General features: G+C 54.6%; 4 protein-coding genes across 4 annotated transcripts; all 4 read right to left on the minus strand.

The window, feature by feature from the left end:
* Window positions 1-180: 180 nt before the first annotated feature.
* Window positions 181-491, minus strand: B0H18DRAFT_1003862 (uncharacterized protein; the record flags this gene model as incomplete). Its single annotated transcript, XM_048028449.1, has 1 exon — window positions 181-491. Exon 1 carries the CDS (start codon window positions 460-462, stop codon window positions 184-186), a length of 279 nt encoding a protein of 92 aa, XP_047894119.1. The 5' UTR covers window positions 463-491.
* Window positions 492-2,312: 1,821 nt separating this feature from the next.
* Window positions 2,313-4,680, minus strand: B0H18DRAFT_875772 (cytochrome P450 monooxygenase; the record flags this gene model as incomplete). Its single annotated transcript, XM_048040447.1, has 13 exons — window positions 2,313-2,464; window positions 2,529-2,557; window positions 2,613-2,645; window positions 2,702-2,963; window positions 3,084-3,274; window positions 3,328-3,394; window positions 3,451-3,701; window positions 3,758-3,930; window positions 3,982-4,079; window positions 4,135-4,178; window positions 4,230-4,321; window positions 4,375-4,475; window positions 4,542-4,680. 13 exons carry the CDS (start codon window positions 4,678-4,680, stop codon window positions 2,313-2,315), a joined length of 1,632 nt encoding a protein of 543 aa, XP_047894120.1.
* A 1,903-nt stretch (window positions 4,681-6,583) lies between these two features.
* B0H18DRAFT_907544 (uncharacterized protein) lies at window positions 6,584-10,602 on the minus strand. The gene is made up of 8 exons (XM_048041517.1): window positions 9,979-10,602; window positions 9,871-9,923; window positions 9,727-9,819; window positions 9,655-9,672; window positions 9,359-9,605; window positions 9,183-9,307; window positions 8,766-9,128; window positions 6,584-8,717 (listed from the first exon to the last, which is right to left on the minus strand). The coding sequence occupies exons 1-8, from the start codon at window positions 10,208-10,210 to the stop codon at window positions 6,873-6,875; spliced, it is 2,976 nt and encodes a 991-aa protein (XP_047894121.1). The 5' UTR covers window positions 10,211-10,602; the 3' UTR covers window positions 6,584-6,872.
* Window positions 10,603-10,984: 382 nt separating this feature from the next.
* On the minus strand, window positions 10,985-20,947 carry B0H18DRAFT_1161603 (uncharacterized protein; the record flags this gene model as incomplete). The annotated part of the gene is made up of 35 exons (XM_048035812.1): window positions 10,985-11,300; window positions 11,353-12,310; window positions 12,365-12,824; window positions 12,876-13,076; window positions 13,123-13,399; window positions 13,451-13,668; window positions 13,722-13,904; window positions 13,960-14,075; window positions 14,126-14,224; window positions 14,271-14,484; window positions 14,536-14,613; window positions 14,665-15,057; window positions 15,108-15,321; window positions 15,376-15,432; window positions 15,485-15,526; window positions 15,579-15,840; window positions 15,892-16,036; window positions 16,091-16,108; window positions 16,158-16,394; window positions 16,449-16,490; window positions 16,542-16,742; window positions 16,795-17,058; window positions 17,107-17,173; window positions 17,224-17,510; window positions 17,561-17,783; window positions 17,821-18,065; window positions 18,117-18,240; window positions 18,289-18,638; window positions 18,691-18,768; window positions 18,827-19,036; window positions 19,094-19,270; window positions 19,321-19,634; window positions 19,690-20,488; window positions 20,540-20,686; window positions 20,741-20,947. 35 exons carry the CDS (start codon window positions 20,945-20,947, stop codon window positions 10,985-10,987), a joined length of 8,223 nt encoding a protein of 2,740 aa, XP_047894122.1.
* Window positions 20,948-21,000: the final 53 nt, after the last annotated feature.

A 21,000-nucleotide genomic window follows, 5' to 3' on the forward strand; every position in this document is an offset into this window, starting at 1 on the left:
GATGCGCACGAACTGTGAGACGGGTTCGGGATGAAGGTGGGAGGACGAGATACTAGCGGGCGCCCGGGTTTATAACAGGGTTCGAGATTGGGCGGAGTGGGGGCGTGCCAGTAGCGGAAGAGAGTAAGACGAGGCTATGAACTGGAGAAGGATGAGATGCAGCTGGCGACGGCACACACACGCTCACACAGCCTCCAGCGGTGTATTCTTGTCCACCCCGTCATGTGCGCCAGCCTCCATTGCCGTCGGCGGGCTTGCCTGCCAAGGGCCTCTCCGTTGAACTCTGACCGCAGCCCCGGAGCGGCGCGCACGCAGCGGCTGTCCGCAGGGCATCCGGATCTCTCGAGGGCCAGAAGACTGAGAGGCGGTCAGCTGCGAGGGTACCGCGGCGAGCGCTTGGGTGGCTGGAGGAGGCGAGGAAGAGCAAAGCTGTCTGAGGGAGGTCGCTGCCACTCTGATCATCTCATCGACCACGACACGGCGCACAGCACTCGGCGGCAGCGCTGCTTTGCTATTGGTACAAGTGCTAGCTCCGAATCCTCTGCAGGTACATGCGCCTTCGTTCACCCGGGCTATCAGACGACTGCACTGCGCACAAGTCACTTATTTTGACACGCCCCGTTGCGCTCCAGGTACGTCTTGTGTCAATGTTTGCGTAGTGCATACATTTCCCCGACGCGTCAGAGCCCTGCTGCGCGTATTCAACTCGTCCTCGTGCACCGATGTCGACGGCGTAGAACCACAGCGAGTCCTCCGCCAATCGTCGCAGCAAGTCCGATCCTACGCGTCCCGACGAAGTGGACCCTCTTCCTACAGACCAACTCTCGGCACATTCCTCCGCTCGCTGTCATGGTCCAATAGTGCGGCATGTCATCGTCATCGTGAAGCGAGCATCCTGCTGCAAAGTCTCTGCAGATCATACGTCGGGCCTGTCGACTCGCCCGTCGTCAAAGCGACCTCATGTCCATATGACCTACTACCGCCTGCAATTGCTGGTCGTGCAGCGCTTGGGGTCCCACTGTCTGCACGCTGAACTTCCAAGTCATTTCCTCGCCCAGAACTTAGCGGTAGTCACATCGCGAGTGATCACAGCGTGGCACCTCCGATGACCCCAGCCTTTCGCGACACATTGGCAAGTTTGAAATGCGTCCCTACATATCGAGAGTCGGTCTCTCCACGTCAAGCGCGTGAATTCCAACTTGGAGGACGAAGGTTTTGCAAGGTCGGGCGCGGAGCAGGCTAGAGTAGCGGACGACCCGTCTTTCTCGAACGAGTGCGAAAAGTCAAGACCAATGATAGTTGATCATTCTCAGGTGCAATGTTGACGCGTTGCGCGTACATCGCCCCGATGCCGCGGTGTCACGCTCGACGCCTCCTCGACGCCTCCTCTCCATGTACTCCCCATGTACCCGACTCCCGGATGAACGGTCAAGAACGGAGTGCGAGAGCGCCATGTTCGACTTCGAGCGCTGACCTGTTGTCCTCGAGGGGCCCTTGGCTTCAGTCCTGAGAGCAACACCCTGATTCAGACCCGAGGCAGGCTGTCGTACGACTCCCGCCGGGCCCGCTCCGCACTCAAGGACATCAAGGCCTTCCGATGCTACATGACTCACTGTCGACTTCGACTTCGATGTGATGCAGGGCCCATTCAGACTCGTCTCTCAGAGCGCTGACTGCGCGTGTGCGTGCAGTCCCTGAGGCTTCGGCGTGCTAATACATACTCGGACATTCTCTCGAACCTTGAGCCCCTTCGTACTCTCTCTCGAAGTTGTGGTTGCGCGTTCTAACACCCAGCAAGGGTCCCCCTTCGAGCTCGTAGCGCTGGACCACAGTGCTATGTCCGGCCCCATCGACAGTACGTGGGTCCTGCGCGTCCCGACATGTGAGCGGTGCTCCAGTGTGCTGTGTGTCTGAGGAGCTAATCAGTTATGTCCTGTCAGTCTGTATGTATATCGCATGCACTGCGCTGCTGTCGCACATTCCCATAACTCCATGCAGTCCCAAATCAAACCTCTCGCGTAATTGTCAGGTGGGCAGCGAACCGCCAAAACAATCGTAGTTGCCTATGCGCTATACTCGTCCTTGTACATATTGATAGCGCCAGCACGGAGCGGCCGTCCCTGGATCTGTATGCCAATCGCATTTCTGACAGCAGTCTACATGATCAATGCATCGCACCATTCAGGTTAGCCTCGATCGAAGACCGTCAACGCGGCTTTAAGTTCGGAGTCTGTTTCGAACCTACTGTACAGGTGTCACGACACTCTCAGGCTGGGGGCACGATCGGGCCCATAGCCACTGCGGGTACACGACTACTTGGAATACATGGCAACCTGGAGCGGCAGTCGCGGGTTCATGCGGTCCTCGCCCACAGCGGGGTAAATCACCGGAGCTGGGACCCAGTGGATGTCCTTGTCGGAGGGCGTGAAGACGAAGCTCTGCAGCAGCGTAGCGAGCACGACCTCTGCAGACGACGTCAGCCTGAGCTTAGCGGCAGCCCCACGAGGTCGGTCCGCGAATACACTTACTGATTTCCATCTCGGCGAACTTGAACCCGCTACAATCGGGGATGAGATGTCACTTCTGCCAGCGAGCCCGAGTGGGGTACTCACATGCAAGCACGTTTTCCAGCGAGGAAAGTCATCCTAAGCGGGCCTCTGAGCTGCGGGCTACTCAGAACATTAACAGCTGTTTGACTTACATGTTCCCCACCACAGACGGTATCCCCGCCTCGGTCACGGACTCCGGGAGCGGCGACAACCAGCGCTCAGGCTTCCACTCCAGTGCATCTTCGCCCCAGAACGCCTGGCTTGTGTTGGAGCCCAGCGTGCCGATGACGGCTTCCGTGCCCTTCGGCACAGCGATCTCTGTGACCAGCTTGCCGTCCGTCCCGTGGATTGGTCTGGAGAGGGGTATGACAGTGTCGCGTACAGCTCTGCGAGACGGTTCAATGCGTGCAGATACTTAGGAAGACGTGGGACCCACGTTCTGCCTAACAAGATGATGGGAGGATACCTGCCAGACGCGTTACAGTGTTCAGACTGAATTACTGACATTTACAATGTCGGTAGATACTCACAGACGTAGAGTTTCCCGACAGACAGCGTCCAGATACGGCAGCTGCATAAGACGCTCGTAAGGCATGTCTTCGCCTTGAGAGGCCTCGATGATCTCCGCGCGTAGTTTTTGCTGGACGGCCGGATTCTCAGAGAGTATTTGCATGACTCGCGAAAGGCTGTTGGACGTAGTGTCCATCGCCGCCGCGACCAAGGTGCTTGAGTACACTCATCAGCATGTAGCAACTTTCCATGGCACGGAACAACTCACGACATCTGAGAAATCAGCTCGTACTCTGGGAGACTATCCTTCTCGGATGCGCTCATGTTGGCTTTCACTGCGGTGCCATGCTTCAGTAAGTACTGGGTTGGCATTGTAGAGTGTATTACTCACTGAGGATGCTCATGATGTCCTTGCCCCGTCCGATTTGCTCTGCGACGGCTGCGTCGCCCTGTTCCAACGCACGCTTCTTCATGTTGAAGATATCCTGCGACCTCTGTGCGATGTAGTCCGCGTTGTACTTCATCTCACGCGCGGTGGAGATCGGTACCATGCGGGCGAGCGTGCCCCGCAGACTAGGGGGGATAATTTCGCGCAGGTAGGGCAGCAGCAAGGGAAGCACCGTGAGTTTCGTCACGATCGGGCTGAGAATGGAGAAGGACATCAGCAGCCGTCCTGGCCAGATGAAATCGCGACTCACAACAGAAGTTTCAAGGCAATAGCGAGCGGATCCTTCGTGTCGTCTACGAGCTTGTCGAATGAATACCCGAGACCGCCTTGCCCGATGAGCTCCAGAGCTGTTCGCCCCATCCAACCTGCCATGTCCAATTCCTGTGGCTTATCCCTGACGCGCGCCTCGATAGCATCACGTAGCTAACGTCAAGTCAGTGAAGGTGTCACAAGTCAACAATCAACGCAACACACTTTCCGAATGGTGTCGTAGAAGATCGGCAGCATGGAGCGCAAGTGGGTGGTTGAGAAGACGGGATTTAGCATTCTGCGCTGCTTCTTGTGCTGGTCGCCTGACGATACCGCTGATCAGTAGACAAGTTGCGCAAAAGAGCAGACTGTTCTTACCAAGTGTCGACAGCAAACCGGGGCCAAACAAAGTTAGGTTAGTCCTGTTCAAACGTGTCAATACAGCCTTTCACCATGTGCGCGACGTAACTCACGCAGTGTAGGCTGGCGGTTCTTCCCAGATGCTCTCGTCTTTGATGAGGATCGTCTGGAGCGCTTTCGGGTCGAAGACGTACAGCATTGGCCTCTAACCGGGAAAGATTCAGCCATCTTGTCTGCAACCTTGAGAGGCATACGTACGTTGAAGAGACCGTGTAGTTTCACCACATGCCCGCCGTAATGGTCTATCAAGTCTCGCTGAAACTCTATACCTTCGGGACCACGGAACTGTCCCATGTTTCCTGACAACGGTGATATGACCCCATGGATTCTGTGATGTACAATCCCTTAGAGAATCGATATCGCACCTTTCACCGCAGACTGTGATGATGGGCCGGGTAGGTTGTCCAAGGAAGTTCTGATGAAGCGCCATTTGACGAGGTTGTATATGGCAAGGCTGAGGCCGTATACCAACAGGCATTGGATGAGGAATACTATAGCACCCATGGTGGTCGACTGTGCAGGGACCAGGGAGGTTCCTATGGATGCCACCGCGACCTGTCAGGGTTTATATACGATCATGGTAGTTTGCTTCCCAGTCCAGGCGCTTCGCAAGACATTCGCCGTTCTTTGATGACGCGCCGCCTCGGTACAGCGACATAATTCCACAACGTCAGCAACAAGAGGTTAGTCAGTGGCGACGCGCCGGGAAAAGCCTCCGTCTCGGAGAAGTGGGTCTGCGCGGTTACAGCGGTTGCATGAGTGATCAAACCATTCAAATGTATGACAAAATGGACATACCGATCACCGACAATTTCCTTGATCCAGGCTATCATGCACATGGGATGTCCCGTGGGTCTTCCACGTATACAGCTGATGGTGTAGCGATCGATTACCCCCGGGCGCCGTACACACCGCAATGCCTAAGGTTCGAGGCGACTTGCGCGACCAATAACCGCAACAGACGCCAGCGCTCGACCCTACAGTAAGTGAAGGGTCATCTTGGAAGAGCTTGGATAACCATCTATGTGCACAACACCCAAGGAGTGTAACGTTGCGAATGCTGTCGTTGTAGTCCCACGAGCATACGCTGAGGCACCGCGAGACATTGATCGCCCACCCTGCTAGCAGGTTGGGACGATCCACAATCAGCAGCACTGAAGCTTAAAGACTCTGTTATCAGGCCTTCAGCGTTCGCGCGACACAGTGACAGCCTGAGAATAAAATCGTCACGAACGACTCGTCAGACAACGCAAAGCCTATGTCCGGGCTTGCCAGTGAACGCACAAGTCAGCTAGAATGGCTGGAGTGTGCTTTCTACCTATTAGCAGCACGGGGGATACGAAACGCGATGCATTCCTGGGATGGAACCGTCGATTGGATCCCTGACTCACATTTGAAATTCAAGAAGTGAATGGGACCCTTGCATTTAGGCGGCTGGGGACCCGTGTTCGATGATACTGAGCTAGAGGGGAACGCCAACAGCACTTACATGGTATTCCGATGTCCGTTGTCTGTGTCCCAACCGCCCAAGTCACCAGACGATATTGCCCCAGACGACACTAATGGCTCAACTTGACGATGTACCGGTCCATGAATATCTGAATTGCCGACTCCTTTGACTGAGAATATCTGTCAGTGCTGACAGACAGTACTTCTAGTTAACGGAGTTGAGCCATTGCTTTCCAATCGGCCGAGACAAACAGAAAGCTACTCACATCTGGGACGACACAGCAGCCGAGCAATTCACATCTCCTGAGGCAACGCTCAATGTCTGCGCCATGCAGCGCACCATGCATGCGATGTAATTGCGTCTGAGCTGCATTCGATACTGACATCAGCACTCCACCGCAATTTGAAGTAGGTATATTCTCGCGCGTGGTCACTACCGTACTCACCACCGAATCCACGAATGATAGCGAGGTAGGTCTCCAATTCGACACCAGAGTCGCATCCGGGTCTATACGTATACATGACCATTGACCATATGGCTTTCGTGCCGTGGCAAGCGACGCTGAGGATGCTATCTAGCCCCACTCCACCAGAATCGGTGGTACGGCGTGTCGGTCGCGGCGTAGTCTCGCCTGGGCAGGTCATAGGCATTTGATCTTGTAAGGTGGGGGAGGGCAAGGGGTATCAGTGACCACTTGGGAGTTGGGACTGACACGAGTGGAACGGTCACATGCTCCGAGGCGAGCCGCGAGGAAGCGCGACTCTGTTGACTCTATTCCTTCGACCTTCGACGGTCGCTTCACCGTATAGATGCACAACCGTGTATCATGAGCAACGGAGTACACAAGTAGGACAAGCACCTGAAGACTATGGGGCGATCCTCCTCGTCCGAAATCAGACTACAGCGCTGGTTGAGAGCTGAGAGCAACTTGAACCCGCAGATTATTAAACTATCTGAGCCAGAGTTGACTTCAATTCCTCTGAATGAACGTTGACGGCGGGTATATACAGTGTGGTATACTAAGATCCGATGCGATAACTTACAAATACTAAGTGCGACGTGTGTGCGTGCGTGCGACGAGTGCAATAGTCCGATCCTAACGTACCAAGTAAGTAGTTCCCGTACGTGTACCAAAAAGCCTCTATAAGCAAACCTGGCTTCCCAGTCTAAGCCGCCGCCATCAGTAAGAGCATACAGTATCAGTACCTCCCCATAAGATCACCTATCCACACAGGCCCTTCTCCTCTTAGATCATCCGCTCAGTCTCCCTCTCCCGCCCCCAAGGCCGATGCATGAACTCCTCCCTCGGACTGCCCGCCATATACGTCGGGTCATCCGCCGACGGGTCCAGCGCCGCCGTCGCCCACGACGACAGGTTCACACTCTGAAATAGCCCTCTTGACGCCGGCGACGCAGCGCGGACAACGCCCACGGGACGGGGAGAAGCCATGCGAACCCCCGTTGGCGTCGCCCGCCCGCCTTCGTCCACTTGGCGCGCACCCATAGGCGTATCTGGCGGCGACGGGCCCGCTGCATCCGTGACGGTCGCCTGTGAATCCGAGGCAGGCGGCATTCCACCGAAGCGGAAGGTCTGCATTCGCCTGCTGAGCGCCTGCAGTACGGAGTTCCTGTCCTGCGGTGTGGACGGATCGCCGAACGCCTCACGGCGTGGGCTACCCTGCTGGTCCCGTTCCCCGCCATGGCTCAGGAAGGTGCTGTGGATGGACGAATCCGACATCCCTCGATGGATCGACGTGCGCTCGAGTAATGCACCCAGCGTGTCCTCCTCTTCTCTGCGGTCCTGATCAGCATCGATCATGGCGTCGACCGTTCGCGAGAGCCGGCTGCTCGCTCGCCGCAGCGTCGCGGACCGCCCAATCGTCCCAGCCCCTGTTGTATTTGCCATGCTAGGCATTGGCGTCCCCCGCTGCGCCTTGGGGATGACGATCCACGGGTCAGGGTTGTCCTCTGGACGCGGTGCACCGGCGAAGATGCCCATGAGGTTACGAGATGGGTTGGGTGCATCCTGCACAGGCTTGTTGAGTAGGTGTTGCATCGACAGAATGCTGATGCTATCCTCGCGCTCTGGATGTGCGGAGTAGGTACTGGTGACCGAACGTCCCACGACCGTGCCACTGAACTCGACGTTGACGTTCATCGCCGAAGCAGACAAAACTGCTTCCCGTTTAGGGACTATGCGTGACGGGACCCGACTAGGTGCGCGACCTCGAGCAGGTGGGGAGAGAGCACGGCTCGCGGCAGTCTCGCTGGGGTTTGCATTACCACCGGGAAGTCCAAGCAACTTCGAGATAGGCGCCATCCATCCGGAGGAAGCCTGGTTGTTGGACGTCTCCCCACCTCCAGGATTCTGTGCAACAGTCGCTTTGGATGGGTTCAGCGCCATCTCGCTAACCTTAACCGCTACCGACGGATCGAGGATCACGTCGTTCAGCGTCACCCGCATCTGGCCCATTTCCGAGAACATGTCCTTGAATAGCTTGAAGAGAGCGCGCAAGTCCCGCCGCGAACACGTCATCATCGCCTTCTCGTCCTCCAGGAATGCGCGGAAGTGCGAGCGGAGCGTCGTGGCTTCATGCAAGATGCTGCTCACGGTCGTGCGCGAAAGGTGGCTGACGTCGGCACCCAGGAGCCGCTGACGCTTGAGCCTGTTGGTCAGAGTGAGAGCATCTGCTTGGGTGAGCCTGTTCAGCAGCATGGTGACACGCTCCATGAGGATGCCAAGTGGACCTGATTGGCCGTCTGTCAGGGACGACGATTCAGATAGCCCGTCGTGCGACGACTGAGCGCTAGTTCGATCGCCGTATGTGGGAGGGATAGGTGAAGGTGCCAAGCTACCCGCTGGAGATCCATCTGTCTGCACACCGCGCGAACGGGTAAGGAGGAGTAGCGACTTCTGGGCACGGGTTCTTTCCGGGGACATTGGCAGGCCAACATGGCTCTCATCGTCCTCGTAGCTGTGATGAGAAGGGGTGTATCGGTGTCGAGCGAAGGAGGTCCATTTTGTCTCTGAAGGGATTAAAGAGTCTGTCGGAGACAATGGCCGGCGCTCTGTCTCAGGTGTCAATGGCTCCTGTGCAGTTATTAGCAGGCATCGGCAAGTGAGCGGGCAGCCACTTACAAAACCACGTCTGGATAACCGCTCTACACTAACGGGTCTCCGGCCCAGATTGCCTTGCCTATGCCAGGTATGTAACATAGACCCACTAGGTGCAGTGCCCACATGGAATGTCGCAGAGAGAGGGGATATTGGGTCAGGAAGATCTGACTGTCCGCTACTTGTGTATCGGTGTCGCAGATATGATGCATCGCCAGCTCGCCGCTCCTCCATCTCTTCCTGAAGAGTATGAAGGTCTTCGCGGGCTTCGGTAAGGAGGTTCTGCAATTCAGCGTTATCACGTTTGAGCGCTTCGTTGTCCGCGACCAGCGACTCGAGCACTTTCATGACCTCGGTGTCATCAGTCTTCACAGCGTGTCCTAGTTGCTACAAGAAACCTACGATGAAGCGGACGCTTGATCATAATGGCTTACTACTCACCGACTGTTGCAATTGCTCTAGGCGTCGCCGGGCATCTGCTAAGACATCTTCCGACATCTGCTGCCTGTGGTTCCGCTGCATCTCTAAGTCTTCGCGAAGACGAGTGACTTGTGCTTGAAGCTTAGCTGCGTACAGATTCGACATGGTTACCAATGAATCGATCGTGCTTCACTCACCACACTTCTCTTTCAGAGTACTGATGCGCGATTCAGCCAAACGAGCTCTCTGAGTCGCGCTGTCGCGTTCCTGTTGCATGTCGTCCTTCTCCTGCAACGCGACAGCCAGGCGATTCTCCCAGCCCACTGAACGCGCGTTCTGCGCAGTCAGACGGGACACGTTGCTACGGGCCTCCTGCAGTTCTTGCACAGCAGCTTTGTTAGAGGACTCCAAGACTTCGCTGTTCACGAGTGCTTGTGTGAGGCGCTGATGCCGTCTTTCAATATACGCATCAGAAACGTAACTCCACTCTCACCTTCTCTAGGACTGCATTCTACCGACAAGGGATGAGGGCTCATGAAGCACGAGGGGACTGTCCAGTACATACCTGCCTCACTAGATCAGCGACTCGTGCGTCGACCTGTTCCTCGCCGGATATTGTCTCGGTTAACTGGGCAGACGGTGCTACGGAAGCCGAGCTCTTCCATGACTAGTTACTCGGGAGCGCAGTAGTAGGTAGCACCATACACACCTCGCGACGGCGAAGGAAGGCTTCGTGCCTCTCGAGGAGAGCTTGCCCCACCTCTTTGAGTCATGTTAGTGGCATCAAGGCGGGGCAGACACTGGGGAGTCAACCGACCTGCACTGAGTACCAGCCGACTCTCCATCTTGGCCTTCCATGCTAACCATGACTTGCTCGTCTGGCAGTCCTCCTTTCCACAGCAGCAAATGGCAATATCTGGAGGCTCCGGAGACGATCCACGCGAGAAGTTGGTCAACGCCAGTGTCAGGTCGTCGATATTATGTGTTACGCGCTGGAAGCTAGAGGACATCGGCGAGTCAGGTGTGGGTGGGCGATGTAGGAGGGCCATTCTGTTTCGCTAGCGCAACGTGTTCTGGATGTGCCTATAAAGCACTGGCCCTCGTTGCAGACGGCTGTATGATGTGGGGACGCGGAGATGACACGACGACTCGGAGGTAGATGAGAGCCCAAGTCTGGCCTGAGAATGGTGTAGTGCAATGTGTGACTGCGAGCAGCCGCGTTTGGTATCGGCCCAGCGATGCCTCAGAGGAGCCTCATATAATATAGCTGCGTCCGTCCCGTCCAAAGTGGTCGACTGTGATGAGCCCGCTGTTCGCTTGGGAGATGCGGGTTGCTCTCCTCCGCCACTTTCGTGGTGCTCACCCCGAATAGGCATTTCACGTGGCGGAGGCGGTCAGTTCAGGATTTCAGTACCTCCGAGTCCACAGACACCGTCTTCACGAGAGATGTGCCGTATGTGTTCTTTCGAACATCTTGACGATTGATACGACACTAGCGAATAAGACCGAGTGTCCACACATTTGTGACCGAGAGAAGGGAATTCATTCCAACAACTATGCACGACAGCAGACAGGTGCTGGAAAGCAAAGTATGAGATGCAGCACAGTGGAAGCGAGATATCCTACAGAAAGCTAGTGCGATGACACCATTAAGTAGACCCAAATGCTAGTCAGATTCATGACAATGTGAACAACGACGGGGGAGGGGGTTTATGGACGAAGTGCAGTATAAACTCTACCGTAAATAGTATGTGTTAAGTTAGATGCTTGAAAGACTATGCAAGACATGTTCCGTCACCAAATGCGTTCTCCTGAGACCCACATCACTCGATAATCTTCATAACCAACTCCGAGATCCAATTCATCATCTTCGTCGCATGACCTTGGTTCGGGGGCAGGAATTGGAAGCTGTTCGCCAAACCCTGCATCCCTTGCTCCTCTAGTGCGAAGAGATGGCTGCGACCTGGTCCGTGAGGAAGGCCGTCCTCGATGCTCAAGGACGACGCAGAGCCCGGCGCAGTCCCATTGCTTCCGGCATCGTGCACAGCTACTCTGAACAGGTTCGACACAGCGCACAAGATCGCTGGACTCGCGGAATTCGCGAAAGCTTCCTTGATCCTATCTTGCAGACTCTCGTACCTGGACAACACATCACTAACACAGAACATGTCAGACATAAGAAGGTACATACGCCATTGAGACCACGTCGGGGAAAGCATCAGCGATGTCCGACAACAGATTGCAGAACATTTGTGATTCCGTGTCGTCGCCTTGCGCTGTCTGCATGATTGCACCGACGAATGACGTTACGAAGAGGACCGTATTGACGTCCGACAGCCCCAGGAGAGCGAATGGGACTTTGAAGACCGGATCATCGTCACTACTTGCGGTCATCAAGCTATCCGACAACCAGGATGAATCGACTCCTGACTCTTCCAAAAGTCGCTTGAAGGTAGTTGTCGTTGTCGAGGTTGGGATCAATGCAAGGAAGTAGCCTAGAATCTGCTGGCACATAGGCGAGCCAGGCCCGTCGTCGGCGTGTTCGACTTCCCCGCATGAGCGGACAGTGGTCTTCATGAGCGTTCGTAATGCAGCCTCGGCCGGGTCCCTGAGGTTTGCGTGCCGGATGCCCTTGAAGATGACGGCGGCCAAGGAGAATGAAAAGTTTGATTCGAAAGAAAGACCGAGGAGCTGGTCGAGTTGGCATGCTACGTCTTCAAGCGCCGCCCGGCCATCCAAGAGCGTGGCTGAGACACCCTTTTCCTCGAACGCACCCTGGCTGTCCATAACCTCGACGGTCTCGCGAAGCAGGTGAATGGCCTCCACATAAAGCACCATGTGGCTGGACTGAAGAAGAGCGACAGCGAGCCAGAAGAGTTGACAAAGATAGCGGGAATAGCGAGGCAAAGCGGGGACGACGTTACGGATGCAACGCAACATGCTCACGACCGATGTTGTCTCGTTTTCGCTCGACTGCGACAACGCCGTCTTGAAGGCGACCAGCATCTGGTACAGTAAATCATCGTCGACATCAGATGTCGCGAGGACACCCAACGCAACGAAAGCACGAGTTTGCACGGCAGGGGAGAGTTGAAATGCTGACGACGTGATCAAGCTCATCCATCGCGCACGCCAGACGTTCAACAGGCCTATGAATGTGTCTCAGGTCAGCGATTTTTTTTTACGAAGATGACGCGACAAACCCTTGCTCCCCGCGATTGTCTCTAACACCCGTGAGAGGAATCGGACAAGGCTCTCCATCGTATCGACGTATAGCTTGTCGCTGGGAGGGTCGAGGTTGACGTAGTCACTTGTGGGCGTTGGTCGCAGAAGCCCAAACAGTCGAAGCGTCTCCGGCTGCTCGCATTCGTTGATTAGTTGCTGAATATCTGGACTTGCCGCCGTGTCCGCCAGACGAGCTGTGTACAGTGCGTTCAGCAGGTTGACGACGATCCCGTATACCGCCGTGCGGACGTAAGTCTGCCCTGTTGCTGCCGTGAGGGTGACGAGATGTACAGTCTCGGGTACGAAGAGCTGGCTCTGCACGACATTCTTGCAATGATGACCTGCCACTAGGGCTAACCTGACCAAGCACGAGATTTCATTCCAGTGCACGTTGTCTGCAAGGCTTTTTGTTGGCTTCGTAGAGGTCTTGCCGACGACCTTGCAGCATTGTCAATGTAATCACTCATCCTTGCGGCACGACTAGCTTACCTTGCGTAATCGGGACAGTATGCGACCTCGGACGTTGATGGACGTGATCGCACTCATAGTGTCCGCAACCCTTTCGCATCTGACGGATGCGACCCCGCCATCAACCGCGGCTCGCATTAACTCGTCCAGAACAGCATTGACGACAGGGCTGTCCAGTCTACCAATCTCCGCCCAGATGTACTTGAGCACCATGTTGTGAAGCTGGAAGGCGATCAGCAAAGCCGACAATATGCGTCTGATCTCTTACCTCATTGTCTGCCATGGTCAGGTCAACTAGAACGCGGACGCAATCCCGGAACTTCGTAGTCGAGGGATCATAGTGCTTGCTTGTGGGGTCCATGAAGTACGCTAGATTCCTCAGCCAAGGTGCCATGTACTGGATGCACAAGATCCGGTCGGGTATTGATTCCCTGCCCATGCTGGTCGATATCTCGGTCACGAAGTCAAGCGTGAGATGGGGCGCAAAGGTAGCTAAGCCTTCGCTCAGTTGGACCAAAAAGGGCTCTGGCAGTCCATTGACCAAGCTCGCTGCTCATATTGTAAGTAAAGATGTTGCACTCTGGCCAGAACGGAACGAACTTTTGGAGGCGACGAGCGGCTTCCCCTCGAAATCGAGATAGATGCAGACTGCTTGCAGGAGTTCATTGGCCGCGATCCGCACATCCTCTTCGCGGGAGTTGACGCCGAGCATTCCAACATGCAGGAGTGTAGCGACAACGTTCGAAAACCGCGATCGCCGTTCTGTACCTGGAAGTTGCACGCTCCGCATTGTGCTCTTAGCTGTTCGAATTGCCTGGAGAGCGCTCATGTAGATGTAGTCACTGACATGAGAGGGAGATGGCGCACCTTTACAATGTTATCTCGCGCATGCGAAGAAAAGTACAAAGTAGCGCCGTGACGAATCTTGCGAATAATGAACTCGTGCGTCTCGTGGCCAGTCGAAACGTTGTAGATGTCGTTCACATCCGAGAGTGCGATGATATCGGTGGCTCTGCAAGACATTGTACCTCCGATGGGCAAGGCTTTCAACTACCAGAATTTTGCTCGTAAGTCGCGCACAACCGATGGAGAATGCTTGACACACCGTCGTGATGCGTAGATGGCCTTGCGCAACTTCGAGGCTTACCGGTACCCGCATAGGGTGGGTATGTCGCATGGTAACTTCGTCAAATCGTGTACGAGGCTCAGACTCCAATGCAACTGTGAACAAAAACTCAACATGAGTCTAATTGGGGTAGCGTACGACCTACGGGCATAGTCAAGTGCAGCTAGAGATGTTCCGTCCGGCAGATGATCGATGAGCTCTTCTACGGAGGAATATGTAGCGCACTCGCTAGAGAACTCGATGCCTAGCGAGGAATGAGACAACTTACAAAATCGGTCGAGAGAGCTTACCAGAGGAAAGATTGTAGAGTCGCTTCAGATACTTCGTCGCGAGTTGGTTAGGGGTCAGGATGTGCGCTGTATCGAACCGGCGACGTATGTCAGAAGGTATGACCTCGTATGCGAACTTCAGCCATTGCAGAGGAAGTTGTGAGGCCAGAGTGAAACAAGTGAAGTCGAAGATGATATCGAAGTCTCGGTCTCCGTGTGACGAAGATGCGACAGTCTAGTAGTCATACCGTGAGTTGGTGAGACATGCAAGACGCATATCCTTTACCTTGAAGATATAGAACAACAACAGCTCAATATCCAAGATTTCGACGTCTATCCGCGACACCGCTAGAACGAATATAGCCTAGTATACAACATCGTCAGCGAGGTTGAGCAAGTTTTACAGCGAACAAACCTTTGAAGACGTAGGTGTCGGAGTCTCGACAAAGAGGCCTTGCACCGAGCTTGTATCCCTATACTCATACCTCGTCATCAGGTCCAGATACTCCGAATGCTGTTGGCTATCGGCGACAGTCAACCTTGGACCTTCCAAGGGTTGGCCCAGCTCGACTAAGGCAGCACAAAGAGAATCCCAGATGCGCTTCGCATGTGCCGCTGCCATCTCGGCTGTCGCCGTTGCTGACAACTTCTCGGTAGTTGGCGGAGGCTTAGAGGTGCTCAGCAGCTCCTTGCCAACCCTGTCAGCGTGTTTTTCCAAGAAACGATGGAGAACAATCGTGTCCGTGTCGTCATACGTCGTATCCAGCCATTCTTCTGGTTCTTCCTCCTGGAAAGCCGGTCCCGTCTTCTGAGCAATCGTTAGTAAGAAATGCCTTCCCAACCTTCTGAAGGGCTTACATTGAGGTCGCTGAGGAATCTGGTCACATTCACGATGTTTTCCTTCAGGAAGTCGTTGAGCGCGATCATGTGTGGTTCCTTGCCAAAGAAAATATTGTTCGCTAAGTTTTGAATGATCTTAGCGACCAACATGAGGCCACGGCGTAGAGCCCAGTCCTCCTTAGGGACATCAACGTCGATGATTTCCGGCGCGACTATAGCAGGCGAGATGAATCTGGGAGTATCTATGAGATGCGGCTTGCAAACTGTATTCTAAGTGGGTCCATACCTCAGGAACATGAACGCTCCAACGGCCGCAAACTTCGCTTCAGGCCACACCTCGTTGCTACCGCAGAACACACGTCAGTCATTCTCCAATGATACGAGTCGAAGTCCACTTACACAACCTTGCGATATGCGCACAGACCTCTCGAAGCATACTGTAGACGGATTCTATGTAAGAAGGACGGTGCCCTTGCTGTCAACACTTACGGTGGAACAGCGGGAATCGAGGACAAGATGATTTGGAGGAAGGACGAGGTGATGAACTGGATGGTTTCACGATTTGCGGTGGCTATTTCTTCGCCAACCTTGGCTGGATCGAGCTCGTAGCCATGCCCCGGTGGCATTGAGGTCATGGTCTTGATGAGGGGTATGATGAGGCTCCGGAGGTAGTTGTAACCGTAGATGTTGGCGAAGGCGGACAGGAAGCGGGTACAGGTGGTATTGCCTCGGAACAAGGCCGTATCACTGTCTATAGTGCAGCGTCACGCAACTATACTCTAACCACTTATTCGATACTCACCTGTTCGACTGACTTCAAGGTCAATCATGTTCTTCAAAAGCGTCATCAGGGCTGAACGCGTGTCGAAGAGGTTGAGCATAACCGAGATGAGACTGTCCACTTCCGAGGCCGGACACACTTCGCAAATTGCTAGAGCAAGCGACAGCTACACATCAGTTAGCGGATAGTAGCGTAGTATGTGACAACCGCAGCTGCTTACATCTGGGCCTTTGACCAGCTGGCCAGAATCGTGAGTGACGTGTCATAAGCGCAACTGTGCACCATACCTCGCAAAGCCTGCTTTGGCGTGGAACTACAGTGGGTTGCTCCTGACTGTCCAGGGATATACCTTGCGGGAGCACCCGTGTGAAGACATAAGAGAAGATGACCCGCCTAGCACTGTCAACCTCATAGGCAAGCGGCAGCGAGTGCTTCACCCCAACATCAGGGTTCGCACTGACCAGCGCAGCATAGCCTGTGATGACGAGTTCGCGAAGCTCACCGTCCCGCTGCAACGAGCGCAACTTTGCAATGTCAATGCATTGTCATGCCATGAATTCGGAAGTTGGTATACTCACTCCCGGGACCGCTGATTTGTCAGTGGAACGATCGTCTGTCGGCTAAAGATTCGTTTGAGATAAATCCCGAAGAATGGTTCGTTGATTACGCACAGCCATGTCATAACGAGAACATTCCCAAGCTTTGAAGAGAACGCCGGTGTAACGAACAAACATCCGCGAGACAACGTGCGCTGCCTCCTCGCCTGTTGTGCCATCGGCGGCCTGGAGTTCGAGTCGATCGAATAGCTTCACGGCTGCACGAAAAGCGAGCAGATTGAGCTCTCTTTGTTGCGCCGCGAAACTATGATCAGACTTGGTCGAGTCAGTGCATAGTGTACAAAAAGTCTAAGCACGCTCCGCGCACCAAAGCAGGATCTTGAATCCACTCAGTGACTATGTCAGCTATCTTCTGCCTGTTACTACTGTCCTTCCGCATGGCAATCGACTCCCCCTGGCTGAACACGCCTTCGCATAGACTGCAGAACTTCAGCCGCAAGCGGTAAGAGTTCAAGTCATGGAAACGTCCCATAAAGGATGCGATAACGGCCAAAGTCGAGCCAAGATCCATGCTACGAATCTCCTCGAGATACTGATCGTTCTCCACCAGCACCTTGAGGATGACAAGGAACTATGCGGAGTTTAGCCTGTGTGCACTATCAGTGTTTTATGTGCCTACCTGTTCGAGGAAGAGGGCCAATGAATCCCAATCAACTGTCTCGCTGGCCGCTAACTCACGAACAACACTATCGTACGATGTTGGCGCCAGCATGCTTTCAGTGATTGAGATCCATACCTGTCTAGTTCCTTGAAGATCTTGGTGAAGAGACGAGGACTGGCTTCACTGCCAAGAGCGTCTCTTGCAGCATCTCGTGTTTGAATGGAGTCAGAGACCAGGAAATCGATGAGCCCGCCCAAGAACGAGCTCAACAATTCGGCAGGATTCCGAAGAATCCGCATCTCGTCTGGCAGGAAGAATGGCGCAACATCCAACGTTACATCTGACGACTCATCATCGCGCAGACATGCCGAACCAAACGAGGCCAGGAAGAGCGTCAGATTCTGCCACTGAGCGTGTATTTCCTAAAGTGAGAGTAAACAATCCGGTATACGCTTCAGAAGCAAGACCCTACCTCGTTCGTCAAGGCCTTCTCACCCACTGGAGCGATCCCGGGGTCGACGTCCACAGTGCTGTCAATCGACCCTTTGATAACCATCTCGTTCAGCGCACACCAGCGCCAGTAGCATTCTTCCCAGACGGCGACGTGTACAGGGGATGTTGACGGCATCAACCGCATGAGCCTCCGAACGCGTTTCTGATGGCCAATACGACCTACGTATACGTTAGATGTTACGCTGCTACACGGGTCTCGTCGATATTCTACGCACCGACCACGAGGACTTTCGGATCGCCAGCTGTTCGTAAATAGGGTACCGCTTGGCTCGCTCGTCCTCATTGAGCGCATTGGACGCGGGGGCATCAGGCGCGGTCTCCGCCTGAGCCAGTAGTCGGAGACAGTGTGCAGCCGTCAGAGTGACGTTGGTGTCTGCAGATGTCAATGCAACAAGGAAAGCAATTTCAGCGACAGCGAATGCTGGAATGCGGTCTGTATTGATCTGAATTCGCCGAATCTTCTCCTGTATTATGATGTTTTATATAGAGTGACAGGCAGATGGCGAAGCACGTACCGTCTCCGATGACTTCGTAAAGCGGTAGATAATCTCGTATGCCATGTTGATCCACATACGCTGCGCCTGCAGGTCAGTACGTGCGAGCAATAGGTTCGTACAGACAGTAGCGAGTATGGCAGGGCTGTACGAACTATGAGCTGGGAGCAGCGCCTTCGACAGAAAAACTCACGAGACGGTAGCCAACCAAATGCAGCCAACTTGATGGCGCGGATGCTCGGGGGGAAGCCGCACCAGCATATCCACCCAGCTACGGAACGTCTTCGCCAGGCTCATCTTGATAGCAGGGTCGCCAGGGGCGTGCCAACATTCGACGCACACTTTAGTCCATTTCGACTCCTGGCTAACGTCTAGGCCATTGATATATAGCATTGGGTCGGCGCGAAAGAGAGCCAGCAACGAATATGCAAGCAGTTCCCGGTCAGGCAATGTTTCTGACGTGTAACGTTTCGCCTTGGGGCGCAGTGCAGGCTTCTTGATATTGCCCAAGGGATCAACCTCGCTACGACGAGTCAAGGAAGCCTAACAACTATGCATCAGTGTTGTGAAACGTGACATACTCGGAATGGCTGACGGCGAGAATAAGAGCGAATCTTTCCGACACCGCATCTCGCAAGCTGTCGAGGGGTGGTTGCCAGGGGCATTTTGACGCCTAAGAATCACAATTGAGAATACCAGCAAGGGTAAGAGGTAGGAAATATGATACGAACTTCGTCGATGAGAGTGATACAGGCCTTGATTGCGGATATCTTGACCGCGTCCGATCGCTCAGGCTCGAGGCACAACTGGAATATCGGCGTGACTTCCTCTTCAGACAAGTATCGGAAGATAGTGACAAGGATGTCGGCAACAATGGCAACGTCAATCTCGTCCGGAAACTCCCAGAAAGGCTTACTCCCATTCCAGCTGGCCAGGATGCGCTAGAATTTCACGCCTACGGTCAGCGCATCTCCACTCCGGCTTCAAGCACGGCTCACCTTCAGTTCGTGCGCAAGGTCATGAGCAGTCATGTGCAGTGCGTGTTCAGCATTGTCTTCAGGCCGTATACGAAATGCAGCCCGGCAGGTGTCTAAGCAGCAGACCAAGGCCTCCTCGGACAGTTTGGCCGTTTGCGATGTCATGTTGCGCATCATGATCTCGTAGAAGTTCCGGTCCTGAAACCAGTGTCAGTGTTTTGTAACAATGTTTATGAAGAAGAACATACCCGACGACTCTGGTTGCCCTTGGGAATTGGCATGCCCAAAGAGTTCGACTGGAAGTCGGCCCTCGTTCGTTCGGAGCTGATACATGCTAGGGCAGTGAGGGTCGGCCACACGTTAGGTTTATGTTGCGCCTCCTGGGAGTCGAACAAGATATCGAAGACTCGCTCAGGTGCACCTTCCATGCGACGGTGGTGACGAATGGTATCGTTGAACTCCTCAGGGCAGAGGTCAATCCAGTTCCAGATAGCAACACGTAAAGGGATCGCAATTGCTGCTTGCGCCTCCTGCTTCATGTTAAGGAGCAGCGAGGATAGCTCTGAGGAAGTCGGATTGAGAAATGGTACGTCAGAATGCGAATCGAACAGACTTACCCTGCAAAGCCTGTATAAGTCTTGCTCGATCGAGTGCACTATGCATCATGAGCTGCAGGTCGATGATGTCGGGATCCGTCTCCGTCGTGCTGGCCAGATAGTGGATCTTGTTGCGTATGCGGGATAAGACGATGTGCCAATTTGAGGCGGAAAGGTGGTATACGACGCGCCCCGCAAACTTGGATATGAGTGTGTTGAGAGAGGAGATCGACTTGGACGTTACGACAGATGTCTTCTCGTACACGAGTGAGTACTTGGAGGCCTGGCTCGTAGATGTCACGCTAGGTGTGCCAGAGTTCAACGAAGTCGATGACGCGTGTCTCGACCTGAACATGCGCGGAAGCGAGATGATATGGGGAGGTAGGCCGGACCCGCCGACATCTACGCTACTGATGAAGTCCGGCGATTCTACGGACTCGAAGTCGTGGTGTGATGCAGCAAAATCCATATTCGCTGCCGACATCAGTCGATTTCTCAAAGGGGCCGTCTGCCGCAGAAGCAGCACCATCACGCTGAGGATGTACTTGGCACAGTTGTCGTCGAGCGGAGGCGGCTCAGCTAGGAGGGACAGGTGCTCTGTCGACCATTGACGCCGTCGACTTTGAGAAGAAAGGGTGCGAGTCTCCGGCGTACTCGGCTTCGAGTTCACACTGGCAGGTTCCTTGCTGTTGCGAGAGCCTGGTCTGGTGCCCTCTGGGCGACGCCCCCAGCGCGAAGCCATGCATATAGCGAGTACCTTGAGGATGAAGAGTTGGGACTGGAGAACCTCGACGCTCCTGTATCCATTGGAATCGGCCTGCTGCCGAGAAGGTGAGACATCCGTCGCTCGTCCGTCGAAGGGCACACGTACCTTGTTGAGCTTTTCCAATAATTCCGTGAGGGCCCACCCGATGATGTCTAACGAATCGCGCGACAGCTCGACCAGAGACTCAATAACTTGTTGTAGCGCCTCATCCCCCTCCACGTCCGTGAGTGTGATACCCGAGTTGCACGGTAGCTACAAAGACGCGCATGAGCACACTGAGCTCGCGTCCCACAGCATTAGACACACCTTGCTCTTCAGCCTGTTCACCAGGACGTATACTACCTTCTGCTGTGGTGTGATAGGTATCGATGAGCTTGAATAGGGCGCGTTGCTGGAGGAGGGCGCGAGCGATGACGGTCCAGACATGCTATGGTTCGAGCCGTTGCTTTTGTGAACCCGCGACGCCGCGCTCGCGATGTTCTGGGCGGCCGCCGACGCGCGCCGCGCGGGCATGGCGGGCAATTTGCCTATCGACTGTATGTTCTGAAACAGATTGGGCGAACGAT

Source organism: Fomitopsis serialis, assembly GCF_022376445.1.
Source record: "Fomitopsis serialis strain Sig1Antser10 chromosome Unknown B0H18scaffold_28, whole genome shotgun sequence".
NCBI classification, from domain to species: Eukaryota; Fungi; Basidiomycota; class Agaricomycetes; order Polyporales; family Fomitopsidaceae; genus Fomitopsis; species Fomitopsis serialis.